The sequence below is a fragment of the Argiope bruennichi genome, chromosome 1 (genome assembly GCF_947563725.1).
Source record: "Argiope bruennichi chromosome 1, qqArgBrue1.1, whole genome shotgun sequence".
In the NCBI taxonomy this organism is placed as follows: Eukaryota; Metazoa; Arthropoda; class Arachnida; order Araneae; family Araneidae; genus Argiope; species Argiope bruennichi.
The window spans coordinates 68,305,782-68,326,669 of NC_079151.1; the positions used below are offsets into that span (position 1 = coordinate 68,305,782).

The following is a 20,888-nucleotide window of genomic DNA, read 5'->3' on the forward strand; positions in this document are numbered from 1 at the left end:
ATTAAAATGTTTTCAGTATTTCATTATTAGTCAGTTCATTAATTTAATAAATCATACATTAAGGATATAATTAGAGAAATTTTATATTAGAGAATTATTTTAGTACACTAGCAAAATGAATTTTAAAAACTTTATTTACTCAATTTATTCATAAAATTAAAATTCAATTTTTTCAATATATATATATATATATATATATATATATATATATGCAACATTATTTTATGTGAAGCAGAATGCAGTTTGAAGACAGTGAAGAGACTTGCTACATTTTTAAATTCTTTTTAATCCATCCAGAAAGCATAATTATTTACAAGCAGAGACGCGGACAAGACGTCCGCCACATCGCAATACAAAAGCCGAAGTGGGGAAAAAGGGGCGAAATAAATTATCCCTCGCCTTATATAACCTGATTTTGATAGGGAAAATATTTCTTCATAGTGCTAATACATTAATAAGATTCTTATAGGGATTTCTGATGCATGTCAATCACATGTAAGGGAAACACAGGGATCTTTAAAAAAGGAATGTGCTTACTGGATATTTTTTACCCCTTCACGCAAGCGTGTGAAAGTTTTGGCGTTTAGACAATTCAGCAGTTTTATAAAGCTTATCTTGAATTAATTAAGTAGAGAAAGTGGAATTGGATCACGAAATAAGAGAATATTTTAGAATGAAGTTATTATGGGCTAAATTAAGATAAAATCTTGGAAATTAATTAAATTGAAATATATATATATATATATATATATATGCTGAATATATCCTAAATATAGAAAATTGAAAGATAAGACAATACCAATACTAAAGTGAGCTGAAATAAAATTGTAGGATTTGAAACATAGTTATCGATATAAGTGTCAAAATAATTTTAAAACGTTTTGCCATGTTAAACTGTTACTTGAGTAATGCTTTATGATGCGGTAAATGTAAAATAAACCTTGTATACTTTTAGTGGTCGAAAAAATAATATAATGAGATTGTTAGTGAAGTGAATGAGATTATTACTTAGGCGAATGAACTTTTTTTTCTTTGCGATTTCCCAACATTTTTTGCTTTTGGCACTTGTAATGACAGCATATTATTCTAAATCCCCAAATATAGAAAGTAAATTTTAAAAATTTAAAAACTCTGAATTTAATTAATGACCATTAAATTTTTTACTAAATTATTGTATTTTTAAACACGTCTGTTTATTAATTATTAATTTGATTTTTTATTTCTTATTCACAATCAATATGTTATTAATATTTAAAATAAAGTAAGATTTTGTGCATTGGATTGCAATGAAAATTAATGAAATAATTGAGTTAAGCTTGGAAAAAATCTCATTTATATTAATAAGATATTGTATTTCATTTTTCAGGTGATATATTCTTAACTATTATTTTCTTTCCTCTCTATATCTGATATAATACAATAAATAGAATCAACAAATATCTTTATCATTATTTCAATTATTTAAGTTTTCCGGTAAAAGAATTAGAAATGTCAGACGAATAATAAAATAATTCGAAATAATGTAATTCAAAGGGCAGAAAAGCTTTTAGGTTCTGAACTCTAAATCAAATTATTTTTCGATCGATAAATTGATTTGATTTAGATGAAGCCCGAGGTCTTTTGTGCATTATACGTCTCAAATTAAAATCCAATTAAATACTTGTTTTGGTTTCTTCTCTCACTAATTGGAATAATACCAATTGTCGTCATTGGAAAAGAAATTAAATATTAACTCAAATCCTAATGGAATGCTTTTTGCTTGCGTATTCTCCAAGCTTTTCATTACTTACATATATTTCTATCTTTTATTCTAAATTATTTGCTTTTTCTCGTTATTTTCTGAGAACAGTGCATTTATTTTTATAAGCTAATTAAAAAAAACTGTATTATTATAAAATTATCTAACAATAAAACAAGAGGTACTATACTCATCTGACTTTTCTAGTACAACACGATAACACAGCACATCGAAAATAAAACTATGGGGATTTTTTTATTCACGAAATAGAGAAAGAAACAGAGCACAGATTTTTTGTGTCGTGTTTTGCACCGACTGATTCCAAAATTTGATACAATTTTTTGTCAAAATACATACGAATTTTCATTTACCTATTTAAAATTTTTAAATTATCACTATCGCACATGCACACACACGCACGCACGCACACACACGCACAAACACACACACACGTGTGTGTGTGTACAAACAATAACCCTTGGAAGGATATGGTATAAAATTTAACACCAATTTACACTTATAACTAATCCCTCAACAAGGTATTTCTATTTTTGTGAGGCAAACATATGCATTTTCCGCAGACAGAGATTTGGACAGAAATGTGTCTGGAATTAGCAGATTTGTTACGAAGTTCACATATCAAATTTCTTGCTTATAACTCTTTGCATTTTCAAGCTTTTGTATTCACAAATCATCAAATATAATTTCAAAAACGTTCTTTTATCGGTGTTGGGAGATTTGAGAATCATTAAAATCTTAGGCACAAAATTTTTGAAAATTACAATTATTTCATTTGGCATGATTTATATACGAGAAAGTAAAAATATATTTGAAAATTTAGAGTGAAACGAGGAAAATGAACTCGATTGAATTCTAAATAATGCATATTAATGATATCTGAGGAAAAATATAGAATATTAACATTATTAATTTAACAAGTCACGATAAATACCTAATTCTAACACGTATCCCAAACAAATTCAAGGGAGAGGGAACTTGGAGAGGGAGTGGGCAGCAATTTGGATGCCGTTCCATGATCCGATCATGATTCAAAATTTCGTTCTTTTGGAATCTATGCATAGCTCCAATATGAAATGATAATTTAACGGAAAACAGACGATAGAGTGCGGAAAGCAATATATCCAACTGTTAATTTTTTTTTCTACTTTAACTATAGGCACAACTGTTATAGGAAAACAGAGAGACAGCAGCAGAAATCAGACACAAAATTCAAAAAAATGTACTATTTCGGAAAGAATCGTGTAATACATATGAGTTCATAAAACTTTATTAACAATATATTTAGCCGATTTCATTTCAATATTTTTTCTATTAAAATTAAAGTGATGTTCTACAAATTAAAATATTATTCAATTATCTTTATCAGACTTTGAATTTTGAATCGGTAGATCTTCCTTATAAAATTTTAAATTAAATAAATAGCTACATACAAAATAAGTTATAAAAGAAACTGGTGAGTGAGGTGTTTTCGTTTTTTTCAGTAAATAAAAAGTAAAAATCTCTAAAAATGCAACTAAAAGAAAGAGTATGAAAGTAAACAGAACTGCAAATACGTTGTATATTAATTTATTTTATATTAACTCTCCTATTAAAGTAACACGAGAGATTTTATAATGGACTTCATTTCATTGAACCGTGCTCAGAAATTGAGAATAGAACTTGAGCTAGCAGTCTCTTCTCAAAAACTTTAATTCAAACATAGCGATGACTTTAGACATTTGAAAATATATCTACCAAGCAACATGCTTACATATAAAATCAGATTTTCAGCGGAATCGGATTCTGATAGTTTAAAAAAAACTAGTTTAAGTTTTAAATAAAATAGATAGCGCTCTAGACTTGATTCACTTATCTTATTTAATTAATCAAATTTACTCTGAATTATATAGAAATGATAACGTCACACCCACACACAAACAAATGTATTCAATCTCGTCTTACTACGCGCGGGTATAATTCGAGTAACTAAAGCGATAGAAATTAATGCTGGAAATTACGAAAAAAATGCGAACATTTTGATTAATTTTTAATTAAAAATATGATTCATATTTTTTAGTGAGCACTTTCATTAAAAAATATATAATGAGTATCTCTATGTGTAAACAGTCCACTCTTGTAGAGAACTATGGAAGATTGTTTTTTATCATATATGTTATCCTAATCGAGTCACAACTTATAGATAATTTGCCAGCCTATAAAAAATCTGAATTTCGCACTTGCTCAGTTATATTATATTCACTTCAACTACATTACAATTAATTTCAATAAGCATTCGTATGATTTTTTTTAATTAAATTTCTGAACTTGTCACGCGAGACTTATTTCCGAGAAAGTTTATAAGTAGATATTTTCATATAATTTCATAACAAGCATAAAGCACATAAATTATTAAAAAGATTATAAGATTTTTTCAAAGCCCACACTATAGTATTATATGTATGATTTTAAATTCTAGAATTTCGTTAGTAAATAATTAATCTTTGGCATTTAATCGTAATAAAGTCATTTTCTTGATACAAAAGTTACAAAATAATTCACAAAGGTGCAATATTATCACAAGGAATAATCCGAACTGCATTTCAAAAATTAAATCATTCTAATAAAGTTGTTTACGTTTTATATATTTGAAAAATCTTGTTTACGACTTTAAATATGGCAGTATATATATATATATATATATATATATATATATATATATATATATATAATAAAATGAATAAATATTATAATAATAAATCGAATAAAATGAAAGAGAAAGAGCGAAGAAAGGAGGGATAAAGGTATTTTTTGAAAATAATCATGGTCAATTCATTTGAGTGATAACAGAATACAGTTCCATAAAAATTTTCATGCAGAAAGTCTCAAGACAAACTGCCTGTGTGTTTCAAAATTGTATTGCTCTCTTCAAAATTGAGACTTCCCATTGGGGAAACTAGCATATTAACGTTTAAAAAAGTATAAAATTTCGAACACTTCTCAAGGTGAACTATTTTCGAGGCTCTTGAGGATACGTTTAGAAAGAATAAAAGGATTATTTTATTATTATTTCTAAACATATTCTCAATTTCAATTATTATTCTCAATGTAATATTTAGTTAATTTAAAATTAAGAACAAAAACTAACTATATTTATTATTCTGTCTAAAATAGCTCGTAATTTAAATTGTTGGTTACTAAAAAATTTATTTATAAAGTGCAAAATGTAGCATTTATATATAAAAAAAGGAATACAGAATCCTTTACTTCTGAGTAGAGGAAATTTCTTTGTTTCCCTTAACTTTTTTTCTGCCATAAATCTGCGTTTTGATGTAACCGAGTCAAGCAAAATGTGTTACAACAGAATAAAAATTATATTTCCCACTTTATACTGATATTCAATACAATGAATGAGACTTTTTAGCAGCTATTAAATCAAAAAATTTCCTTTTCTATATCATTTTTGTATAATTTTAGACTTTTTAAAATGGTAACTAATAGCTGAGTAAATTAATTAAGCGTTTCGAAAAGTTCAGTCTGTCTCATCGAAGTAATAAATTCTTATTCTGCTATCTTCTATTATTATTTCATTAGATGCGGAGCACTTTATTCTTAGAGGAAAAAAAATCTCTTTTTACACTCTTGGTTTTTAAAAAAAAGAGTGTTAAAATTTATATACTGTTACTTCTGTTACTTACTTAATTTTTAAAATTAATCTCTCTCTCTCTCTCTCTCCCTGTGTGTGTGCGTGCGTGCGTGCGTGCGTGTGTGTGTGTGTGTGTGTGTGTGTGTGTGTGTGTGTATTCTATAAAAGGCTCTTACATTTCCAAGCTATTTTTCCATTAAATAATTTACAAGCACTTTCTACGTGAAATATCTATCGCAAAAGTATTAGCTTGACATAGATTATTAACTTTATTTAAACTGGCTACATTTCACGTTTAAATTTGCGCGCATATAAACAACATCAAATTATAAATAGCGTAAATAATAATAAAATACATGCTGGATTATCAAAGTGAGAGGTTGGAATATTTATTCAATTGATAAAATAAATATGTCAGCAAAGTATTGAATATTTGACTTATGTTTATTTAACACAATGAATGATTTTTCATATCCCATTTGTTCAGCTCATCTGAAAAATTAAGAAATGTAAATTTTTATTTAAGTAACCTAATTCCATAGTCATGCGTAATAAAATATCTCCATGACTAACATTTTCAGGGAAAAAAATTATTATTCTGTGACTACCAATCGGATTATGAAGCTTGAATATCACTATTTTAAAAAATGTAAGCCATTTCAATGGTCACCTCAAATAGGAACTGCAAATCTCTACTTCTACTGAGTGGCAGAAAATAATGAAATTTACATAACAGTTTTACATTTATATTTACATTTACGTAACCGAAACATAGTTAGAGACGCGAAATAATGCTTTTATATAAAATGTCAATGGATCAAATGAGTAAATTTGCCAATCTTTTTTAGCCATATATATGGCTAAAACAAGCAGTGGATTGTAGTAAAATATATATTTCATAAGTTTTTCAGCAGAACGTATATTGACATAGCATTACATGATATAATACAATTTTACGCAGCATTTTCGCAACTGAAAGTATATACTTATCCCTAGCAATTTAGAAATTATGTATTGAGTCCCTCGTAGTGTGTATGACTTGTATAGTCTAATAAATACTTGTTTGAATATATTACATAACTGATTCTACATTATTAAACAGCAGTATGCATTATTTTTTAAAGCTTATAAATTTTTGATAAACTCCTTAGAGGAATCTTAGAAGTAAACAGTCATACACATTACAAACGAAGGTAAATAAGTATTTAAAAAACAAATACATTCTTAGATGATTAATTAGCACTTTAGCATGCTTTTAAATACTTAAAATAAAGAGAGTTATGTAAATCGATACTAATATTAAATAAACAGTATAAATTAACGGTTTCTTTATGTACTCAAAATATTAAACAAAACATCTAAAACTTACCCATATGCCAGTGTGGACTCCTTATTTTATTCCAGTTCTACTCTCTTGATTAAAAAAGAAATTTGTGAAACTGCTTTCAAGCTCTTAAATCAGAATTTAAAATTTATAATCATATCCTCTTCATTTTAACTTTTTTTAAAGTTTATGGTACCTACATATATATCTAACTTTCACGAAAGAATGGCGAGAACTTTTTATCGCCTTAAGACCAAGAGAAAGTTTTCCTTTTCTATCATTTTATGGCCAACAGCGTGATCTCTTATTGATAGAAACGAAGCCATCTTTAGAAAACTATTCTTTTAAAAGATGTTTCTTGGAAATGCACTTTGGATTTCTCTAAGTGCCATAAAGGACGTATTTTTTGGCTCGACTTAAGATGCAACTTGGATTCTCTCGCACTTAGATAATGGCTTTTCATCTCGAAATAGAGAATAGACGAGGGATATCCTGGTAAAGAAATCATAGTTTTCTGATTGAATTGTAAATATATGCATCCAGATGGAAGTTCCTCTCATACTGCTTCGTGCATACAGCTTAAAATATTCTGGAACGCAGTGTATAGTAATTCTGAAATAAATTCAAATTTCACGCCAAAAAATATAATTCATTGCTTCTAGAAATTAAATTTTCTCATGGTATTTCTAAAATTATTAACGCCAAGATAAGGTCATGTTTAAACACTTTGAAAAATTAATATAAATTCATTCATTGTCCTTCTGAAACAGAGATAAATTGATTCACTTTCATTGAATATTTCCTATATTTCTTACTGTTGACAAACTAAAGAATTTCTCAAAAAATTTAATTCTATCTTTTTAAAATTAAAAATTCAAATTTATTATTTGTAGCATCAATAAATACAAAATATGGCTATAAGAATAATAATAAAATTAGTAGAAACAAAAATAGGAAAATTCCCCATTAAACTCCTATGGAAAAGAATATTCTAACAAGAACAGTTCTTATTGGATGCGAGTCATTTTGTTAGGGAATAGGTTTCGTATAAAGGGGAAAAGATAGGGAATTCAGATAAACACGTACATGCACAAAAACAGCAAGAGTATTTTCTTCTAGAATTTTTAATATACTTTCACATAATCACTTGTTTTTAATTGTGTCATACAATAATCGTCTTTGATTCCCTCTCCCCATAAATATAGGTAACAATGACATGAGTTAGATTAAACAACTTTTTAAAAAATTCAAACATTTTGGATTGAATTGCCAAATTTAAAATAATAATAGGCTACCTTAAAACAATCGTTAATAGTGAAATACTACTTTTCTGCTTCACAGAACATAATAGCAGATATTTTCTTCTAAAAAGCAGATATTTTCTTCCATATTTAATTAATGGCTTGTATATCGAAGAATAAACGTATATATATCTTAAGCTCTAAAAACATTTTTAATCACCACCAATAACATATAGAGATTATTATTTAAAACATTTCATTGCCTTTTATTTATTTATTACTAGCCGCCTTTGGCGACCAGCCGGTACGCCAATCTTAATGCTCGTTAAAATTTTAATAATTAACTATTTTATGCAATTCCTAATTTAATAGATTCTTCATTAAAATATTTTAAAACTTCAAATTTCAATTCACTCAGAATATTATAAAGGCCTTCAGTCATAACGTAATCTGTATCTCTCCAATTTTCTGTTAGCTCCCGTAGAATTTATGCTTTAAATTTTAAATTAAAGTGGAAATGATTAATCTGCAATTAATATAATAATATTTTTTACTGAAACAAAGCATTTTTTTTTTGTAATATGCTTACTGAAAACAGAGTCACTGAGCATTTAAACCTTATGGACACTAAAGAATATCTTTCTTAATTTATGTAATATCTCAAGAATTTGTCAACAAAACTTTTTCAGATTCATCTTGCGCAGGTATATTAATTAACAATGTTTAATTTTAAATGCCTCAAACACTAAGAAAATAAACAGAATCGTTTAAAATAATCGGTCGAAAACATGTAAAAAAAATTACTTAAAAAACGATGAACTTAAACTAACATAAATACAATTTAATTATAAAAGCATACAACTAATCTAAAAATAATTTAAATCGAGTTCGCTTCCGTTGAAATGTAAACAATCATAATACAATGCGCATGCGTGAATTTTCAACGCCAATTACGGTAACGCACATACGTGAATTTTTCTACGCCAGTTGGGGTAACGCTATGTAGATTAGAAATTTTTAATTTCCTTTAATCTGTTTTATTTTAATTCAAAAGTACTTCAGAATGAATCTGAAAGATCGATTCATGAAGAATGTTTAATTTTAAATTCATCAAACATTAAGAAAATAAACAGAATCGTTTGAAATAATCGGCCGAAAAATTTTAGCCCTAGCCTCATTGCTGTTGGAAAAAAAAACCCTGAAACCTTACTCATTTGGCGGTGGGGAAAATGAAAGGATTTTTTTGGCGGGAAAGTTAATTTTTAATTAAAAATTCAAAAAAAGGGCTATCCTATCTTTTAAGTTAGATCAAACTGCACACGGTGTGCAAATTTGATTAAAATCGGTTAAGTAGTTTAGGAGTCCATCGCGGACAAACAACGTGACACGTAATTTATATATATTAAGATTTATAAAGAAGCAATGGCTATTGCAATATTCAGAATAATTCGGCTAAACTAAATATGCAAGAATATGAATTTTATTAAATGGATATAGTAATTATAATAAGAAAGAACATATTTTAAGTATAAATTTACATCTCGTGGAAAATCAAAAGAATCATTACTTCTTTTAAAGATAAAGCATTTGTAAATCGATATTTTATATGCAATTCGAACCTTTAAGGATATTATATATATTATTACTTATACGCTTTCTATAGGACAAAAGTACAACTTTTTAAACATTAAAATAGTAAATCCTAATAAGAATATATATATCTATTCGTGTACGTAGTTTGCGTATTTCTTACAGCTGTCGGAAGTTTGGAAAATGGAAAGCTCAGTATTTTTGTAATAAATTATAATTCAAGAATTTTCTTTTAATTTAGAAAATATATGCGGTACCTTACTTTCTCTAAGAATGAACGATTAAAACTTCAAATATATTTTAAATCATCACTCCCAATAATCCTGTTATGTCCTTGTTGATTTTGTATTTGAATTTGGAGTTTAATCGTTAATGACTTCTAAAAATATTCCACTCTTATCTTTCAATATGTATTAAAAATATTTCTAATTAAGAAAAGAAATTCTAGTAATATTTTATTTTAGAAATTATTCAAATGATCAGAAACACTATTTCTACTGTTCTTATTTCCGAAGTATTTCTTTAGTATAACTATTTCATATAATTGTTTTCATTTATCGGGAGGTTCAGATTTTTATCTTGTAATATTCTTCGTATTCGAAAAAAATTAAAGGTAAAAATAATAATAATAAAAAAAATTAAAAAAACGTAGGAAAACGGCCTTTTTTTAAAATTAAAATTGAGCTTAAAAATCATGCTTCGAATTAAATAGCTTAAACATGACCTAGTTGCTTAATTTTTTGGGCAATAACTAGAATTTCTAATATGATAAATCCTGGAGCTTATGAAAATAAGCTAAATACGTGTGTATGAATACATTAAATGGAAGACTAATGTAACTTGTTACATCTAATCATATAAAATAAATAATGACTAAATAAATAATCATTAAAAAGTGTTTTTAAAATTAAATTTTGTTATGAAGTTTGAAACTGAAAGCGGAAATGAATAATACTAAAAACCTAAAATGCTGAATATTATATTAGTGCAGGTTAGAAAACAATGTTTCCAATTGTTTTTTAAAGTTTACATATTACTCTGAAATATTTCCAATTTTTTTAAAGATTGTTTGTTGTTATTAGTAAATGCATTTTTTAATAGATAATCAAAATATTTCAAACATAATTTTATTGGATAAAATATCTTAAGTCGCTCAATGAAAATTTTAATTTATTGTGTACTACAAACTTGAAATAAATTTAAAAATATTTCTAAACGTATTAACAGACAAGAAAATTAACGTTCATTGCATAGATATGTAAGAAAATTTTCGTTCAGTAAACTGTAATTACCTAAATAATACACTAGGAGAATTGTCAGCTTGATAAAGATTTTGATAGCAGAGATTCGTTTTATAAAAATGTATTTTAATTTTGAAAAACTATGTTTAATGCACAAAATATACAACATCTATCTATCTATCTATATATATATACACACAAACACACACACACACACACACACACACACACACACACACACACACACACACACACACACACACACACACACACACACACACACACACACACACACACACACACACACACACACACACACACACACACACACATATATATAAAGCTTACGTGGACTCAAAATCAGGCCGAATTTGTTACTCGCTGTTTGACAAAACTTCGACCTCGCTCGGGAACATCAACACGTGATTTGATAAGATTTCAAACGAACGTTATTCTTGCATCGGTTTGAAAAATTTTTAAACAAAAAATTAACGGACAAAATATTTTATGAAGAATTTAAGTCTTGCCTTATCGATTTTAAAACGAAATTGTCGAAAAAGAGAAGAAAGGTAAAATGAAAATACTCAAGAATCATTCATAAGAAGATCCAGTCGTAATGAAAGAGATAGGGCTAAATTTTTATGTGTAATGAGTGAAGTTTTTGAACTACAGGAACATAGTTGTGGGACTATGTCAGGAGTCTATTCTTTTTGCCGCGCACGTTACTGAGAAAAAGAAGTAAATTCAAGAGTCAAATACACGAAATGTTATCATGCTAAAAATATTGTTTTCGAACAACTGTTGAATCCACCGGAAATATTGAAGCATTTGCTGATCAGTGATTAAATCGAAGGAAGAAACTATCAGAAGCATATAAGAGAATATAATTCTGCTTTAGCTTTTGCTTCCATGGGAGCTCAAATTAAACCTCCTCCTGAAACAGGGCCATATTGTTATAGGATTCATGGTCAGATATACCACATGGTTTCTCCTTTATACAGTGGTCTTAACAAACAAGCTTATGGTCAGTTACATGTGTTTAATACCAGTGAAGGCACTGAAAAGCGCATGGAGAGAAATGAAGGATGTTTGGTCTCTGCGATGGAAATATGTTGAGAGTAATCAATCCACTCATCGACTGTTGCATGAAGATGCATCGTATAATTGAAGAAAATTCTGCTACAGATATCAGGAGATGGTTTTCATGGTGACTGGAAATTTAGGTATATGTAGATATAACCAACCGATTAAAATTACAGAAATTGCATCGATATTTGTTGGAGATAATGGCTAACCACCTGCTAATCGAGACATCTTTATTTATCCTGTAGGTGATAGTTGCAAAAATATTTCTCCATTAAACCAATGTTGTGATCCCATAGTCTATCCCTTGCTGTTTCCAAGAGGAGAATTAGGTTGGAACATAAATATGGAACATTCTGCCGAAGGAAGATCCGCCAAATACACTCGATTCACTCACCTACAATTTTATTCTTACCGACTTGCTATGAGAAGAAATTTTAGCATTCTCCATTACAGTGGAAAACTATTCCAGCAGTACATCGTTGATCCTATGTAAAAACCAAAGGATCACGTCTGAATTATTTAAGTAATAATAAAAAAAAACTTAGAATTGAGCATTACAAGGGCCTATTAGATGCATTAAATTCTCGAGCATTGAATCAGGGTGTACGTACAGAATAAATGTTTATACTTCCCTCTACATTTCAAGGAAGCTCTCGCCATTTGCATCAAAATTACCAAGATGCTATGGCAATGGTTAGAAATTTCGTCGACCTAATTTATTTGTAACATTTACCTGTAACCCAACATGGGTGGATATTTCAAATGTGCTGGAAGGACCACAAAGCTCAGAAGATAGACCAGATATAGTTGTGCGTATTTTTAAAATGAAATTGACTGCGTTTTTAGACGATATTATTAAAAGAAATCTGTTTGGTCGCGTGTTATCAAATATTTATGTTACTGATTTTCAAAAAGAGGTTTACCTCACACCCACATTCTTTTAACATTAGATGCATATTCCAAAATTCGTAATAAAGATGACACGGATAAATATGTTAGTGCAGACTACCAGATCCAAGAGCAGACTCATTACTTTTTCAGATCATAACTAGATGTATGATTAACGGTCCATGTAGTGCTTTGAATCCAAACTCACCATGTATGAGAGAAGGTGCGTGCACCAAACAATATCCAAAGAGTTTAGGGAAAAATCAGAAGAGAATATTAATGGGTATCCCATGTATCAACGAAAATGTACAGAATCTGTCAAAACAGGTAGGCATGATTGGGAAAACCGATGGGTTGTACCTTATAAGCCTTGGCTTTCCAAAAAATTGAAGGCTCATATTAATGTGAATGTGTTTCAATTAAAAATGTCAAGTATCTGTATAAATATGTGTATAAAGGACATGAAGCAGCAGAGATTTGAGAAAGAAAATACCCTTGATCATGATGAGATTTTCATTTCTAGATGGGAGATATGTTAGTGCACCAGAAGCTATGTGGCGTTTGAATGAATTTAATTTATCAGAAAAATCTTATACTGTTGTACGATTAACTGTTCATTAGCCAGATCAACAGACTGTTGTTTATGAAGATGGACAAGAAGAACAAGCTGTCGCAAGAGCTGCTACAAAACAAACAACTCTTATTGCATGGTTAGAATTAAATAAAAATGATCGAGAATCTCACATTTATTTATATACAGATATTCCTCATTATTATAATTTCAACAAAAGTACAATGAAGTGGCAAAAACGACAACTAGGAGGTGAACAGGTTACTGGAAGAATGCCTGTGGTTAATATTCAAGATTCAGAAAGATATCATTTGCGTTTGTTACTTTTAAGAAAATTGGGAGCTGTTAAGTTATGAGGATTTAAAAACTGTTGCTGGAATCATGTGCAATACTTTTCAGCAAATATGTTACAGCAAGGATTACTCGAGGAGGATCAACATTGGTATGATATCATGAATGAAGCAATACAGACTCAAGTACCATTTCAATTATATTTATTGATTGCTAAGATTTGTGGTTTTGGGGAAGTAAATGATGTTCCAGAGCGTTGGTTTCGTTATAAAGATAGTCTTAGTAAGGATTTTATTATAAAATCCTTACTTTCTTTCGTTGTTTTATCATATTTTGGAATAAATTGAATCTGAGTATATCTGTTGCTAGACTAATGTGGTTTAGTAGATGAAGAGCAGGGGTCGGAGCCTCCTAATTCAACAGAAAATTATATAAACTAAAATAAATATTATTACAAAACATAATTAAAAATTTACAAAGTAGCCTATCATTTAGATCGCATTAATGGCGCTGAGATCCTTTAATAATTCTCACTTCATTCAAGCCCGGATTGCAAATCATGCAAATCCCAGCCTAAAGTATTTCTAGATTACTTACAGACTACTGTATTGGTTTCTCTCATGTAGTTGTGTAATTTTATATGTAATAGATGTTCTTAATGTTTAAATGATTTAAATAAAGTTTATTAATTAAAAGCAGTAATTTTTTAACTAATTAAGAAAAAATGTGGAATGGTTAAATGAAAAATTAATGGCAAAATTCTGTAATGATTATAAAATTAAATCATTAAACACCAGAAAATGAAAAATAATAGCGTAAGTGATTTTTTTAAAGAACTATACTTTGACAAGTTTACAAAAAGTAGAATTAAAACAAAATATATGATATATTTCTAATCAAATGAAGATCCAAAACAATCCCTTACCTCCAGGAGACAAGATATTTTCAGTCGTTTCTTCATTTTTCATGACAGATTAAAATCCTGTACTCTTTAAGACCGCAAACTGCTTTTAAGAAGTTCAGATAGCAGTAGACCGGAAAATCGGTAACGCACTTTTCTTCCTACAAAGGGTATGAATGTCTCAAAAGCAACTTCTCCGAGATAAATTTTGTGGGAGATGGAAGAAAGTGGGACGTTTGGTTTCCCCAAAAGTGTAAAAAAAAGTTCTAAGGTCTTGGAATAAATAAAAACAAAACAATTTTATTAGTGTATTGAAAAGTATATATTTTTATTTTGGCAATTTTATATTTTTTAATCTTTGATTTAGAGTGCATTTTTATAAATAATATGCTATCATGAAATCAATCTTTTCTCAAATTCATTACACGGTGATTCAGTCTAATGAAATCAAAACTTAATTAAATGAATCGATTAACTAAATTTTAAAAATATTGCAGAAGTGTTTCGCAATCGGTGACGAACAAATGTATAGAATTTGAAAATTCCAGCATATCTGAAAGAGAGTGAAAAATTATTTATAAAATTCCATCCGTGCAAACATGAATGTCAAACAGAAGTGCAATAAAAGAAATAGTTTTTTTTTATATAGCTTAGTATGAGCAAATGTTTTTTAAACGAAATTATTTGCTTAATTTTAAGCTCAAAATGTGGCTCTCAGAAACAAACGAAGAAAAGAAATGCCAGGAAATAGAAATATATTTCTGAAGAGTAGAAATAAACAGATACAAATAGTGCTTATTTCAAAGGTAAAAATTCTGTTTGCTTCTTCTAGGAATAAATAATAAATATATTTGAAGTGTGGTTTTGTGAAAGTGGCATACAAAACATATCTCATGACAGGAAAGTATTAAATTTGGGATGTTTTTTGCCATACATACAAAGCTTTACTTTTTATTATCGTGAAATAAAATATTTTGTAAATCAACAAGTTGTTACTAATACAAAAAATATATATTTATTATACAGAAAATATATATATTTTGAAACATATGCATGAAAATTTATACAAAGAAAAAAAATGTTATTTCAACTATCAAAGATTTTTGTCCATTGTAGAAAATATAACATTCTCAAAAACAGAAATACTGCCATAACTATTATGATTTCTAAATTTGAATCTATTCATCTGTTTAGGGACCAATATGGGTATAAATCTGCAATCAAAGAATTATAGATAATGAGGACTTTGCGAAGTATAAAAATCATAATTCTGCCTGAATTTCTAAATAAGTATTCGTTTATTACTGATTGCTAAAAGCAGTATTCTTAACATAAAATTTACACATATATTATTTAATTTTATTGGACTTATTTGCGATTGAATAAAGTTCGCGAAATAATTAAGAATTACATTAACCTCTATTTCTTCGATATCCTAATATGCGATATGGTTGAAATCAGTTTTAGTATAATGATTTTCATTATATCTATTATCTTAAAAGAGAACTTTTGTTTCACATTAATTAGGCATATTTGGAACGGTTCTTTTAATTCAGTAATGCCAAGCAAAAAGTAAATGAAGAAAAGAATTTTCTTTCGACAAATCATCTGACTTAAGAACGAATTTTAGAAAAGTAAATTTAATATATTATTTCTACAAAAGTTGATAATTTTATGGAACTCGCTTCCAGCAATGCATAATAATTAATTTTTATATAGAAATGTAAAATTTGTATTAATTTTTTTATAATATAATATTACAGAAAAATTCTATGGAAATATAATTAGTATCACGAATGAAAAGCTTATTTTTAGAATTTTAAATTTGCATAAAAATGGTTTCTATGAAAAAATATATTTTGAAGTTATTGATGGAAAAAAAAATGCTTCTACTATTCAAGGAGTATCTATATTCTAATTTTGAGAATTTTAATTAGAACAGTCTGCCTTATAGAATATTTCGAACGATTTTTCCATCATACATAGCACATGGTACAATTTACAGATAGTTAGCAAGGCAATAAATATTATTATATTAAAAAAAACTTTAAAAATATACATTATGAGTGGAATATAAACCGAGAGTATTTCCATCAAAATAAAACGGATAAAAAATATAGTCAAACACAAAATAAACTATATTTTAAAAAATTGGAAAAAAAATTGGAACTAGATGCCTATACTTTTACAAATTCTTCTTATTTTAAAATTTTTAATTGTAAAATGTAAAATATACACTCAAATGATAAAATAAAACCTTCATTTAAAGAAACATAATCAAATATTTCCTTTTTTATAAAAGAAACCCTTCGTTAATATGAGAAAATCTTAATTCAAGAAAAATATTTATTTCTGTACAGAAATGTTTTGAATATTTTATTAGCTTACCATGATATGCAGAGAAACATAAAGACCCCATTCCAGTCATACGAGGCAACGTTAATGAATTTCACTCATGAATTATGCAAGAAGTTAAGCACAATCTCAGTAATTAAAAATGTGGAGTGAGCTGCAGGGAACAAGCCTACAAGACCTCAAAGGGAATTTATAGCTCTATCCGATTTGAAAGACGGGAACATAATAAAGAAGTGAGATATTTTGCCATTTACAGAAATTTTAACATTACATGGGGGATAAGAGAAATAAACTTGGAGAGATGCTCACTTAATTGAAGCTTAATTATCGAAGTTAGTAATAGTTTAAACAACCAAGTTTAAAAAAAGTAATCCTAATTTGGTAGATCAAAAGTTTATTTTAAAAAATAAATTTTTCTTATGTTAAAATAAATTAATTGTTTAGAAAACTAGTCCAGGAGGTGAGATTATTGCTATCATTTTAAAAAATAAGTAAGGAAATTTATAAAATTCAAGAGTATACTAGTATAAAAAAGACATGCAATTAAAACTTAATTTTTGATTTGAAGCAATTTCTCATAAAAATTTTACAGATTCTTTAATTAACTAAATAGGATGACTTTACAAAATGCTGCATTAACTTTGAAAAAAAAAACTTTGGTTATCAATTAGACACCCATTTATACTCGTACGTGTAATAAAACATTTCATTATTATGTTGAATCATAAAAAAAAATCTAAAATATTTAACCCTGATGTGCAAGATTTTTTTTGAAAAATTAATTTTAATTTTTAAAAATTTTATTAGTAAATTTTAAATCAATAGTAAATTTTAATTAAAAAAATAAATCATGAAAATACTATTTTGAAAATTCACATTTTGTTTTAAATTAGATTTACGGTTTAGAAAAGCTCAATGTTAATTGGCAGCATTAATAATTAGAAGAGTAAAAGCACTTTGAACAATAATTTTTTGAATAATAATAAATATAGCTTTAAATATCTTATTTTTCACGTAGTAACTTTTAAATTATAATTCCAGAATAAAATATAATATTTTCAATAGTATAAATGAAGTAAAAAGACTTGCAGTCCCATGTGAAGAAGAACAATTCATTTTTGTTTTCGATTAGCATTTGTACTTCCATGTACAAGTTGTAAATTAATTTAATAATATTATGCATGCTATTGGAAACACACAGTATTAGAGCTTTAATATTATTCTTCTTATATTTTACAAAATAAAACTGGGTACATTATTTAAAAGCAATATTCGATATTTCAGACTTAAGATATAGCAAAAATATTAAAAATGAAGATTTCTTCATGTGTAACAATGAAAAACATGTGTATTCTTATGAAAAAAAAATATAATTGAATTCTGTCTTCACACTTTTTCTTAATTAATATGAATATTGTACTTTATCATGGCTGCGAAATTGAATTGCAATTGTAATGTTTTAACAAATAATGGTTTGCTATTGAGAATATTTTAAAAAAAAGAGTATCAGTATAATTATAATTACTATTTATAAAGTGAGCTACATTAATGCATACTTTATATATTGTGAATTATTATCATTTTAAAATGTTTATGAAATCATACTGTAAGCAATTAAAAAAATCAATGAAGAGAGGGGAGAAATATCGATTAATATATATTTGAAAGTTGAAAAGAACCATCCAATTCAATCATTATCTCTTACGATTGTTTAACCACGTTTTTATCATTGTAACGAAAATTTTCTCTCCTTTAGATGTGTAATTTTGGATAAAGGTTTATTTTAAATTCGGCGCAGTGGGTTTTTTTTTCTGTTTTTATAGCATACTACTTAGATTTTGATTTTGATTTGACGCTTTCATTTGTTCTAATGACCAAATTCAGAAACGGAGAGACCAGCTCAAATATATTCAAAGTAGGCCGATATTTGTTCAGAATTACTAACTTCAACTACAATTAAATACTATACTATTTCACAATAAAAATTAATCATATTAGAAGGTTAAAGGACCAGGAATGTACGATTGAAGATTATCCTCTTTTTTCCCCATCGATTTTCAGCATAATCTCTAAAAAAACTCCATACTTTTATAATTATTGCAGGACCATAAATAAATTTAAATTATTTTCTTGAAGATATTTTTATTATTAAAAATCAATAAAAAGATAATTCGCCACAGAAACTTCATATCAAAATGTATTTCCTTTATTTCTAAAAATAATGCACAGTACTTAATTTTAAGAAAGTCTAATAAAACATATTCAACAGAATAATGAACAAGAATGCAATTCAGGAATCGAATAAAGTTTAAAAGAAATACGACAAAACTTCAAACAACAAGACAAAAACCCGAACTGGAAGCATTAATTCGGCAATGGAAGTATTTCGTTAACAAGTAATGGCAATAAGTTTCGTTAATGGCAGTATTTAATTTGGCAATGGCAGTATTTAATTTGGCAATGGCAGTATTTCGTTAATGGCAGTATTTCATTTGGCAATGGCAATATTTCGTTAATGGCAGTATTTCATTTGGCAATGGCAGTATTTCGTTAATGGCAGTATTTCATTTGGCAATGGCAGTATTTCGTTAATGGCAGTATTTCATTTGGCAATGGCAGTATTTCATTAATGGCAGTATTTCATTAATGGCAGTATTTCATTTGGCAATGGCAGTATTTCGTTAATGGCAGTATTTCATTTGGCAATGGCAGTATTTCGTTAATGGCAGTATTTCATTTGGCAATGACAGTATTTCGTTAATGACAGTTTATTAATTAATAATATTGCAATTTCCACAATATTATTAACTAATAATATTGTGACAGTTGCAACCTATTTACAGGCCTCATACATAATGTGTAATGCCTGTCGGGCTCAAATATTGTTTTATTATAATTGAAATATTCTTCATTTTCCAGGTGGAGTTCGATGATGTCATAGCGGAGCCCGAAGGTACCTACTCCGTCGATTGCGTTTGGAAAAGCTCCAACCGCCTGTTCACCTGCTCCAAGAATTGCTGCTATAAGACCCTCACTCTGATTTGCGGCCTACCCATCGCCTTCATTTCAGGCTGCACATTCGCATGTTTGTCGTTCCAGCACATCTGGTGTGTTTCCCCCGCTCTGCGTCAGTGCCGCATCAATTGCTACATGGTGCGACAGTACCTCACCTCGATCCTCGACTCGTGCCTCGGACCCTGTTGCAGCGAAATGGGACTCTGTCTGAGCAGAATCCGTATTGGCAAATACCAACTCACTTCTAATGAAGTGGTGTAAGGTTGGATGTCTGGTCTCCTGCTTTGCAATAGTTCCATATATTCGCATTTTGTCATTTTAATATCAATTTTTTAAATGTGTTATGGTGTGTATAGTTTTACATGCTGTGCTTACGTGTGTATAACTTTAGTGCTTACATGTGTAAAAAAATTTTTCGGCTATAGTTATCATATATTTAACCATCGAATATCAAGTTGATTTTTTATTGTACAAAAAGGAAACAAAAATTTACAGCATATTGTGATCATCATCTAAAGTGAAACCGAATTGAATGATTTTTCTGATTATTTTGAGAAAAAGTCAAAGAAATTTTATTTTATTTATTATTATTTCTTTTATGCTATTGCATCTCTGAGGCTAAGAAATCTTCTGTCTTCATAATCATGATCATCATCTAAAAGATATACAATTTCTTTATCATACGATGTTATTATCATCAGAAACTTCAAGATTTTAAAGTGTGAAAAATTATCGTTATCATGATTGTTCGCATACAAATCGTTGACCAAAGCACTTACATTTTAATTTATATTATAGAAAAATCTTTTTAAAAAATAATAATCAATGTTTTATTAAATAATACTACTTATTATTACGCATTGGAGTTACTTTGTATGAAGATTAAAATGAAACATCAATATTAACGAAAGTCAAAAGCATATTCATTAAAAAACATTTTTAAAGGATTAAATATATGCTGACACATTGTGCATAATTTTCTTATAACAGAGTGTTTGCTATAC

General features: G+C 27.9%; 1 protein-coding gene across 1 annotated transcript in view; it reads left to right on the forward strand.

The window, feature by feature from the left end:
• LOC129971275 (caveolin-2-like) overlaps positions 1 to 20,298 on the forward strand; it is a 137,303-nt gene extending 117,005 nt beyond the window's left edge. Inside the window, exon 2 of the mRNA XM_056084896.1 lies at positions 19,789 to 20,298. Coding sequence (XP_055940871.1) covers positions 19,789 to 20,145 — 357 coding nt within the window. The 3' untranslated portion in view covers positions 20,146 to 20,298. The remainder of the gene's footprint in view (positions 1 to 19,788) is intronic.
• The last annotated feature ends 590 nt before the right edge of the window (positions 20,299 to 20,888 follow it).